Consider the following 11,914-nt stretch of genomic DNA (forward strand, 5'->3'; position numbering starts at 1 on the left):
GCCAACTGCTCAACTGTCTGGTGTCGTCAGAGAACCCCTCACAACTGAAGGCAGGAGATGACAAAAAGTTTGTGCAGATAGAGGAGGCATCTACTCGGACATTAACTTCCAGGTAAAGTTTATAAAGCAGCACAAGGCTGATTCCCTCATGTGGTTTAACTGACCTTGGGGTAGAACCAGTCTCCATGCATGTCACAGACACAAAGGACAGTTACTTGTTAAGAGCAAGACTTACAGGATGTCAGACATGGTTTGGGAATGCCACATTTAGTTAGCCAGCATGACAGGTCAGAGGGTGATTGAGCACACCCTTAGTCCACAGGATAGCCTGTTAGTTTGGTTTCCAAGTTAATGTGATGAATCTACACATTTGCCTAGTCTCCCTGTGTTTTAGTACAGTGACCAAGGCCATTGTCCATCCCATTCCATGTCTAGACAAGCTTGTGGGTAGGTTAAGCAGTGCAAATCTGCTCTGCACTATGGACCTCAAGCCTTCAATACAACGTTTTGAAACACTAGCAGAATACTCCATCCAAGACCATCATAGAGTATGTCAGCCTCCCATTGTAGCTCTCACACTACACCCCATGGGCTATTAGCCTAGCCTATCTACTAGATGTAGCATCCACATACAGCTGGATACAAGTAGAGACAACCATGCAATAAAAATGATATCTCATTTACACAATCAACTATTCTAAAACAACCCACCTCAAATTTTCAAGCAAGACAAGTGGTATGTTTGCTTATATTTAATCACTCCTGTTAACTAAATCCACACTGTGTTGTATAGTTGATTTAGGAGGAACTTAACACCACTCTTTATGGCACCCCCCCAAAACTGTGAGGTTCAGACCAATCTCTTCTAAAAACTGGTTTTGCTCCTGAGAGACACATATTGTGAAGTTAAGGACGCAACAGTAAAATTCGATGTGCAACCACAGCTTAGAATCTGATACTTATCCTACCAATGAAAAGTTTCTCAAGAGTTCCACAGGTTTCATCCCTTGGACTGATAGAGATTGCAAAATGAAGCACAGAGGTGGGAAGAGAAGCATACTAGGAAGACAGCTGGAAAATACATGCATTCATAGAAAGGCAACAGGGTGTAGATTTTGATATGCAATTTATTCTACATTTACACTTTTTTTTTGGAGACTGACAATTCAGTTTCTTTCAACAAATGAATGTATTAATGGAAGAAAACAATGCAATAATAACTCTTAGAACACTGGCTTCACTTCCTCTTTCCCTTTGTCTTGAGTGTGATCTATTTCCTAGTTTTAACCCCTTCCCTCTTTTGCCCCTCTATCTTCCCAGCCCCTGTCCAATCTCCTTGTTTTGTTCTTTGCCACCCATTCCTTATCCTTGATTCTTTCCATTCTCTCTCCCACTACCTTTTGCTGTCACCCTCCCATGCTGTGCTCCTTTTCCTACTGCTCCCTCTGGTTTACCTCCATGTCCTTTTCCTTTGCCAGTTCCCTTTTCACTCCTCTTTTCTCTTTCCTTTTGGTTCTCTCTTCCCTTGCTATTGCCACCACCCGGTTCCTTTTCACCTTTTCCTTTCCCTTGTCCCTTCCCTCCCTTGCCACCCTTACCTCTTCCTTCTCCCTTTCCTTTCCCATGTCCCTCGACTCCTTCTCTGCCCTTACCCTTTCCTTCACCCTTCCCATGCCCTTCATCTCCTTCTCTGCCCTTACCTTTTCCTTTACCCTTCCCATGCCCTTCAACTCCCTCTCTGCCCTTACCCTTTCCTTCACCCTTCCCTTTCTCATTAGCGTTTCCCTTTCCTTTCCCACCCAGGTTTTCTTTTTCACTTCTTTTTTCTCGCTTTCCTTCATGTCCTTGTTCTCCTTCACTTCCTTCCTCTGATTCTGACTCTTCACTGTTGTCTTCTTCTTCTTCACTGTGATCTCGTTTTGGTCTTAGCTTTTGTTCTGCACCTTTCTCTTGTTGTTCCTTTTCAGTTTCAGCAGCTCTGTGGTTCTCTGATGTGTCCACCTTGCCTTCTTCTAAAAAAAAAAAAAAAAATACAATATGGGAATGGCAGATAAGAGATGGCCATTTTCATCATGTCCAGAGACAGGCTGCCAGCTTCCTGCAGGCATAAATGCATTATTTACTTATCACATCCAGAAGAACACTGCACTCCTACCTCTGGCTGGAGGAGTAAGCTCTTCATACAGCTGACATAAACACACCCACAGATTGCTGGGTATTTTCAACCCACAGTAAACTGTCCTCACCCTGGACAAGGTTGCAGAAACACTCCAGCCAAAGGAAAGAGTAAAAGGGCTTTCAGGGTGAGAAAGATTAGTGAACCCACTCAAATGTGGTTGGCTTCTCGGCAAAAGGATTAGTTTACCTGGAAAAATATGTCAACCACTGAGGATTCAGTTCAAATGTATTGATGTATGTATGTATGTATGTATGTATATGGTATATTGATGTGTCAAATTTGCACATTCGTGAATGCACCCTTAGTGAGAAGCATTGTTTATATGTGGGAACACAGAGGCCCTCATTATGACAGTGGCGGCAAATGCCGCCTACCGTCACAGCGACAGCCGGCAACATACCATTGCGTGGCTACCGACCTACCATGGCATTATGACCGTAGATGGAATACTGCCAAAATGCTGTTGTAATTCTATCAACAGTCATGGCAGTAAGGTGGCGCTGCTGCCAGCACCAGCGCCACGCCAGAAAAACACTGCGTACCGTATCATGTTCCATGATATGGTCTGGCGGTGTTTTGCTGGCTGCTGCTGGCAGCAACGCCGCGTCCCGTCTCCTGCCGGAGGACCCCCTGCAAGCAGGTAAGTTGGATTCTCCGACAGGAGAGAGGGGTGGGGGCATTGTGTGCATGAGTGGGGGTATGTGTGACTGTATGTGAATGATTGCATGTGTGTGTAATGCATGTGTGAATGAGTGGGTGTGAGTGTATGTGCATGTTGTGTTGCAAGATTGCATTTGTGCCTGGATGTATGTATGTGAGTGTTGCTGTGAGTTTGTATGAATGTATAAATGCGTGGGTGAATGTGTGTATGCGTGTGTATGGGTGTGTATGTATGTGCGTGTATGTGTGTAAATGTGTGGGGGGGAGGGGGTGGGAGGGGGAGACCCCTATCAGTGACAGGGAAGGATTTCCCTGGCACTGATAACGCCTACTGCCATAGTTTTAGTGGCAGTCCCTAAACCACTGAAACCATGGCGGTGGGTAGGGTCATAATGCCATGGGCGGCCTAGTGACGGTCATTACCGTTGTGGCGGTTGGTGTGGTACATTTGCAAACTGCCAATGTCATAATAGTGGAGGTAGGTACTGCCAGCCTGTTGGCGGTAATACCTCCACTATTCCATCGACCGCCAGGGTTGTAATGAGGACCATAGAGTTCTTTGTGGATAAAGTCTGTAATATAATTGAAGTGTAGTGTGGCCTTGAGATTATCAATGCCATTGAACACACAGTTGACTGCTTTAGTCCGTGGGACTATACTGTGCATATTCAAACCACAAAAGATATGGGGGTATATTTATTTAAAAAATCACACAGTGCAGCTCAACAAGTCATCTTGATGTGCTGCGCTGAACAGCATGATAGGGGAAGGGCAGGATTGCTCCATATTTAACATTATTTCACCATGGTGCAAGGGTGTCTGTGTTGTGAGCAGGACTGTTTTTGTGCACAAATAAATACTCCAAGGCATTTTCCTCTTTCTATGTGTGCCCCAGAATGTGTCACACATAGAAAGAGGAAGGAATAAGGAAACATAAAGATATTTCTCTTTGTTGCATCTCTCCTGGGAAGGCATTGCATTTGATGCATTCTCAGGTCCAACAGTATCTGTAAATAGGGCACGTGGTTGTTGGGTGTGTCACAAGGAATGAGGCAGATGTTGCAGCACTCTCTGTTACAGGAAATGCTTTGACTGAGAGCAAAAACTGTGGACACTGAATGTGAAATCACTGCAAAATACATGTTTCCCCGAGACTACCTGTCACTTTTTAATGACCAATGAAGATATTAACTAAACATCTTACCCTTCCTGGCGCCTCGTCTGCAGACCATGATTTTGACCTGTTGAGCTCTGTGTGACACGGTAATAAGCACTAATCATACAATTGTGAAATAACACTAAGCTATGTTTTTTGGGCCTTAAAATGTGCAGAACTGTATTAGGTAAAATGTTTATTGGCACATTTATTAAGCTTCCACACACTGAGCACATATAGCCTTGACCTGTGCAGATCTTGTATTACTCCAGCACACCTATGAGTAAATCTCGAATTGTTTTGAGCAAATAAAGGCTCACAGGACTGTGAAGCAAAGAAGAATACACTTTTCTGGTGCCACACAAACTTTTTGTAGCTGTGGCAAAACTTTTTTTCACGCAGGTGTTCTCCGAAAGGTAGTGTGTAAAAGTTATTTGTTTCATGATAAGTATGTGCATTGCTCAATGGATACACTTTTCAATTTTGTCCAGGCTATTGAAGACTTACAAAAAGGTAGGAGCATAGAGAACATCTAGAGTGAGAACAGGGGAGAGAATGACAGAATTTGCAATGAATTTGCAATGATCCCCAGGCTGTCATTTTCTATCTCCCAGGTTTGTTGTGCAGCATGTTGTTTTGACATTATTTTGCTGTGATGCTGTATTGGCAAATTTTGTTTTTGTGCTCTGTATCTGTCATGTATTGTGTTTTCTTTGTTTTGTCTTTAAATTTGTTTTGTGTTTATATTGCCCTTTATTTTATTTCCAAGTGGTGATGTGCTGTTGTTTTGTTGTACTTTTTTGTTCTGTTCTTGTAGTTTATAAAAGCAGGAAAACAGAACACACATAGTGGAAAAGTACCTACCCAGAGAAAGGAAATGAACTAAGATAAAATGGAAAACTATAGAGGTCAGCACTAGCACATTGCCATGGTCCTTTCCTGCATATTTTCTGTGTATCTTTCCCAAGGCAGAATCATTTACATCATTTTACACAACAAATAGAAAATGTCCCCTGACCAGTGAATATGTCAACAATGCAGAAACATTTCCTGAATGGGATTGCCAGGGGGTATTTGTTAACTTATTTTCCTGATAACTCTGGAACAAAATATGTGACTGAGAATCTGCAGTCTAACTTTGGAATGTGTCCACTGCTGGTTCAAAGGATGGCATTATTTATTGGAAAGTTATCTGGTTCTTTATATTCCCCTAGGCAGGAGGAGTCCATGTGCCCCCTGTATTAAATTCAGTACTTGGGATGTCAAAAGGAATCAAATGCTCACCTCAGTTAAACGATGCTATGACAAAGCAGAATATAGACCCAAGGTTGTACATGCTATAGAAATGGGTGTGTTAGACATGGCTCTCTCTACAGGGACACACCCAAATCTTTTGCCTTCCTCCTACTTTTTGCTGGATTTCTGCTTATTGGTCCTATAGGGGCCACAGGAGTCTATGCTGTTTCTGTTCAGAAAGGTGAGACATGCAGAACATTTTTGCCCAAAATGGAGTGGCTTAATTAAGAGCTAGACCAGGAGTCCTCTGTCTATCTCCATGCCATCTCTCACAACACTACTCCTACCTAGGAGAACAGAACTTTGAAAACATGAAAATGGCTAAAGGGTCTCTCTTATTGCTCATCACATTGGCAGTAGTCAAGATGGAAAAACCTGGACCTTTGTGTGGAATGTGCAGCCATCTTTGTATGGAGTAATTAACAACATTTACCTGGAATAGCTGATGCACCCTTTAGTGTGAATGACATCAGTGTACTTATATATGCTTTTTCAGTGACCAGCTTTAGAGCCACTTCTGAATGCCAACTATGTTATTTCCGTGACGTTGTTCAACTCACTTAACTCTGTCCATATGAAAAGGTAGAAAATAAATCTGAGAGGGAGGGAAAAATAATTTCAGTGTGACCTGCTTTGGAATCACTAACAAATAATTCATTGTTGATAGTAACTAAAGAAGCCAATGCTAGAACTATTCTCAAAACCTCCCTTATGTTTCTGCCACAGGTGGAGAAGTCTGTTGATCTCCAATAGCCCTCTAATGAGCGCTCTCAGGATGGCGTATCTTCCTAGATACTGGCTAATATTATTCTGAGACTTTGATGCAGTAATTGAAAACACTTAGGTCCATATTTATGAAAAATGGCGCACAACTGTGCTAACACAGTTGTGCGTAATTTTTTTAAAAAGCTGGCTAACGCCATCCCCTAACAGCATATTTATGAAATGATTCACAATGGCGCTAAGGAATGGCTAGAGTCTCAAAAACAGACACTAGCCTGTGAGGGATGGAGGTAGGGGAAATGGCACTAGTGGGACAGAAGTGACGTTAGGCAGGTTAGCAACAAAATATCTGCCTCTAAGCCGCCTAGAGTCATTTTTTGATGCACAAGCCGCCAGAAAATGACTCCTGTCTAAGTATAGCCCAATGCCCACCACATGGAATCAGTGTCCCTTGGGCAAGCCCTACATACCCAGTGCCAGGCAGGGGGCCCTATGTAAGGGACCTCCAAAGGCACACCACACACATACGCAAACACTTAGCTGAAACTTATCTGGGATGGGCTCCCTCCGCCTGTAGTGTCCCTGTGCTATGGGTGGTGGTGTTTCTGGGGCTTGGGGTGGGCATCTGTGAGCCCATTCCATGGTGTTTCCTCATGAAAATGGGCCTATTGGCACTTTAATGCCTGGTCTGACCAGGCTTTAAATAATGGTGCTAAATGGGCTTAGCACCATTATTGAGGCCTTCTTCTCAGTTGCACATAGTTTCTGCGCAGGGAGTTAAATATGGTGCAGGGGGGGCTAGTGTAATTTTTAGGAAGGGAATGCCTACCCTGCAACTCATTGGCGCAAGGTGGGTTGGTGTTTCCTAAAAATAGAGCTAACTCCAAAACTAGGATGTTAGACTGGTCTTGCATCAAAGTATAAATATGGAGTTAGGTTCGCGATGCCTTAGTGCCAAAATAAATGGCGGTAAGGCAACGCAAACCTTTCATAAATATGAGCCTTATTGAGTAAGGTAATTGAAATTCCCCTAAGTCCACTTGATATCTTAAAAGGAAACAAAGTGATCTTTGTGGGCACTCTAGGTGGCACCATTTGAGATGGTGGTAATTTATTGTCTGTTCTACCCCATTCACAGTAGTGCATGCTCATGCATTGACTATTGACAGAAGACCCTGACAAGAGAGAGAAGAGACATAATAGGTCCTTACCAAATATTGCCTTGGTGCACCTCATGCCGACCTTGGTGCTGCAGCATTTGTCCTCACCGTCGCAGTCCCAGTCTATAGAGCAGTTCTTCAGCTTGGAGAAGTCAGGTTTGGGGCAGGGTTTTTTATCTCTGTAGGGATTTGGTCCTTCTTTACTCTGCTGCAGATTATGGTGTTGCAGAGCCTCTCGCTCTGACGTCTCGACGGGTGATTTATTCTTAAAGTTCTCAAACTTTTGACCATGTTTTTGGATGTAGTCTCCAAAACACATCCCGGGCTTACGAACACCTTCATGCTGAGATTCACCTGGATTAATGCAATAAAGATATCACAGGCTTCACCACAGACCCATTATTTCTGATCTAAAAAGTCTTTAAAATGCAGTTCTCTTCTGCTTGCAGAGAGTTTGAACACCTATCTGACATCCAAATATCCATCAAAGGAAATGTACTACTGAGGACTGGCAGAGAATCACATTATACACTGGATTGACAAACCCATTGACCATCTTTATTGATTTCCAATCACCATGACAAATTAAGTCTTGAGTTTTAATATATTCAAAGTTAACATCCATAGCTCGATTTTCCTAATTAAGACATTTCGAAGTTTAAGTGGGGCAGAGCCAAGTCTTAAACTTATGGCCACTGATTCAAAGCCTTGTATACCTGAAGACAGTTCTTTAATCTTAGTGCAACTCACGTTTAAATCTGTGCAATCTGTGCAGGTAACATTCAACACAAAAGACCATGGGCAGCTACTGGTAAGATGTGGAGTTTACTTCTTAGTGGGCACAGTGTGTGAGTGAAAAGGAAAAAAGGATCAGACCGCAAAAGAGAGAAGAAACAGTCAGACTGATCTTGAGCGGAGGTAAGCAAAGGCAGTGGTATTGATTTCTATCATCACTGAGATGTTTCTTATGAGTATCCAACTTCAGAAACATCCTAATGTTTTATGAATATTTTACAAATAAGCTTAATTGTATCGCTAAACATCTTTTTACCAGAGAATTTTACTGAAACAGGATATCTGGTGAAATAATATTTCCTAAAACATTTATTTCTGAGAAATGTTGTTCATATTTGAGATTTACAAAGCTAGGATTTTCATTTTACATTAGAAACATTCTTGAAAGAAGTGGAATATGAAGGTGATGTAATTTTTATACTGTGCAGTGTCCAGGCGTGCACTAGACTTGCCCTCTGTTTAACCTATTTCTCACATATGTTCACTCAGTTTTGCTCAACCTTCAAAAGAACCAAGTTTGAACAATCTCTGCCAGTACCAAACTCTACTGTAATTGCTTGAATGGTGTGGTGCATGTTGACTGGATGGCAGCAGGACAGTAGAGCAGATTACCTGCAAAGAAGGGACACTTTGGATGAAATGACCCTACAGTCCTACCTGAATATTTTCACCAACAGTTTGTAAATGAAGACTGAGGTCCTGATTTTGACTTCGGCGGGTGGAAAAGGATGCCTGCCGAACTCCTGCTCCTATTCTGAGTTTCTTGCTGGGTCAGTGGGCGGGAACTCCAGCCCACTGGCCCTGGGGGAAATATCCCACAACCTTGATGCCAGTTCGTAATTCAGCTGCCGGCAATGTTGCAGTGCGTATGTCTGCTAAGCATGACAGTGAAAAGTGTGATGGGGCTGTACATGGGGGCCCCTGCACTGCTCATACCAAGTTACCACCATGCAAAAGATGGTGTAGAGGGGACTCGTAATCCCCAGGGTGGGGCTGCATGCAGCGCTGCCCTTTTGGATTAGGGCCACAAGCATGACCAGCCCCTCCTGTGGAGGGAAACGTCCGGTGCCGGGCGGTCCGACCATGGCACTTTTGCGATGCCTATATTGTGGAGGTCTGACTGCCACCAAAGAAGTCAGGCCACCTCTTTGGTGGCGGTCAGACCGCCATTGTGGCCCTGGCGCTCTAAAGACCACCAGGGTCATAATGAGGCCCCAAGTGTTTTCGAGAATGTAGCAAAGACAAAGTAGTGTCATCCATTAACATAGATGAGAAACAGCTGCCTTCAACTCAGCACAAACAAAACAGAAGTACTCATCATGGGCCCTCAACCCAACACGTGGAATGACTCCTGGTGGCCACCTACTCTTGTAAACCCGCCCACCCCCACCAGCCAAGCCCGCAACCTCGGAATCATCCTGGACTCCAACCTCAGCATGAACCATTAAATCAACTCAATCACCTCTACCTGCTTCCGCACCCTCTGCCTCCTACGCAAGTCCTTCAAGTGGATCCCCCTCAAACATAGAAAGACTTTCACACATGCCCTGATCACGAGCAGACTGGACTATGGCAATGAATTCTACACCGGAATCAACAAGAAAGTCAACCACAAACTAGAAAACATCGAGAACACTGGCTTCCCATACAGAAAAGAATCACCTTCAAGATCCTCACCCACACACACAAAGCCCTCCACAACACCAGACTAACCTACCTGAACCAGCGACTCAACCTCTACATACCCCCCAGGACCCTATGCTCAGCCCAACTCTCTCTCGCAGAAGTACCCTGCTTCAGGAAAACCAGAACAGGAAGACACTCCTTTTCGAACCTCGCAGCCACCGCCTGGAACGCCCTCCATCTCCACATCAGACAAACCACCTCCCTCCTCACCTTCACGAAGGAACTGAAGACATGGCTTTTTTAAGAACCACCTCACAGGTATCCGCTACACTTCTCCCCCAGCGCCTTGAGACCCTAATGGGTGAGTAGTTACGCTATACAAGCACTGATTGATTGATTGATTGATTAATACCACTTAAGAAAGGAGAAGCACTTTTGCAAATACATCAGGGCTTTGAGTTTGAAAAATTACTGTTGAAAAATGTACAATTTCTAGTGCTATCTCATGCTTTCTCATGTTTTTTCTTCACTCCTTTTTCTTTTGCACTTGTGCTGTCTTAACCACCTTCTCATTTTTTGTTACACTACTCATATCTCTTTGCTGTAAAGAGGTTTCTTTGCAAAGGTGGACCTCTGTAACCATGCCCCAGTTAGTGCTGTCAGGGGTACCAAGGCCTGTCTGTTACAGTCAGTATAATAGGCTTTTTGGGAAGTAGTGCCCCCTGTGTCAGAATTGAGAGAGCAGAGCCACACTACTAACTGTAATTACAGAACTACATGCTCCCTGATGCAAACAACCAGAAATGAGTGAATGTGTCACAATGACTACTGGGCCTCAGAACTGAGATCTGCCAATTCACACAATCTCACCGCATGACACACAATATTGGCTCCCATCACACGGTCACTCAGTGAGGAGCCAATATCACATGGTGGCAGCGAAAACAAGCTTATTTTCAGAGGCTTTTAACTACTGATGTCCATTGATGTGTATGAAAACACCCCAGGACATTGACTACAGCCTCAGCGAAGATTTTGTTTTTATTTTTCTTAGAGGAGGGAGTTTGGGGCTGGGTTGGGCGTGGTGGCAAAAGTGCCTCTTAGGTGTCTCTTGACATGAGGCCATACCCCATCAAAAGCCCTGCCCCCTACTCACACTGTGAGATTTATGTTGAATTTGGCAGGTCCGGGTAAACGCAGTTCTATGCACATTATTTTATATTTATCAAGTACTGTCACACATTGGGCTGGCTGGCAGTCACCTTATGTACTTGCTACCAGTAGGGGCCATCTACAGTCTCATTGCTTGGATGTCTATATGTAACCAGAAATCCATTGAGATTGTCAACTCATTGTACACTACTTTGGCGTCCAAGAAAATTATCCTTTTCAAGTGGCTCATTACGAGTAGCCTGGAAATAGGGTGTGATAATAAAAGTTGAATAGAAATACTGGGTCCTGATAATACCGGGGGATCACAAGTTGATCCCCTATAGGTGCCTTGCTGCTACGGTGATCACCATGTGCCAACTTGCAATCCTGCTTCTCAAAGTATATCTGTGCAGCATTACCACACCCAAAATACCACTGCACTCCTTTTGATTCCTGATAGGTAGACTATCAGGAGTTAATGTCCCCATTTGAAATATTTGGATACTTGGGGTTCATATGTATAAGGACTTACCAGCTGGTATTACAGTGGCCGCTGCGAGAGCGAGGAGTGCAGAGAAAAGGAGGGTCCGCATGTCAGCTCAGCACTCGACGCAGTCTCAGGATCTGCGCTTAGGATTGATAGGACAAGAGCTCTTTCCACTGCACACTAGGACCAGAGCATCTACTATTTATAAAACTCCAGGGGCGGAGTCAAGAATACAGAACAGAACAAGCCCCACCCCTTGATTAAGGGATTATTCCACCTCACCTAACTCCAACAGAAAACTGTCAGTAGCTTATTGTTCCCTCCATGTGTGCATAACCTTTACATTGTTGTGTCACAAGCACTTGTTAAGAATATCTGATAATTTGTTTACTTACTGATTTATTTCCAGTATAAGCACAGTTATCTATATATATATGGAATCAAGTTGCATTTTGTAAGTTTGATATCTTTTTCTTACAATAGGGAATGTACAGCAGTGCTTGGAAGTAGATATGACCTTGGACAAAACCTTCAAACCTATCAAATCACACGACAATTACTGACAAAAATATGACTTCAACCTTTGCTTTCTAAATCCTTTCGATAAGCAGATGAAGATGAAAACTTGAAATCTACAACTTCAAAAACTCCTCAGCTTATAACATTATCATCAGTAGAAA

The 11,914-nt window shown here is 43.5% G+C and overlaps 1 protein-coding gene across 1 annotated transcript; it reads right to left on the reverse strand.

Annotated features, from left to right (window-relative positions):
• Positions 1-1,109: 1,109 nt before the first annotated feature.
• On the reverse strand, positions 1,110-11,405 carry LOC138247144 (high mobility group nucleosome-binding domain-containing protein 5-like). Its single transcript, XM_069201884.1, has 3 exons — positions 11,280-11,405; positions 7,226-7,528; positions 1,110-2,012 (listed from the first exon to the last, which is right to left on the reverse strand). The coding sequence occupies exons 1-3, from the start codon at positions 11,338-11,340 to the stop codon at positions 1,363-1,365; spliced, it is 1,014 nt and encodes a 337-aa protein (XP_069057985.1). The 5' UTR covers positions 11,341-11,405; the 3' UTR covers positions 1,110-1,362.
• Between the last annotated feature and the right edge of the window lie 509 nt (positions 11,406-11,914).

Source organism: Pleurodeles waltl, chromosome 7 (assembly GCF_031143425.1).
Source record: "Pleurodeles waltl isolate 20211129_DDA chromosome 7, aPleWal1.hap1.20221129, whole genome shotgun sequence".
In the NCBI taxonomy this organism is placed as follows: Eukaryota; Metazoa; Chordata; class Amphibia; order Caudata; family Salamandridae; genus Pleurodeles; species Pleurodeles waltl.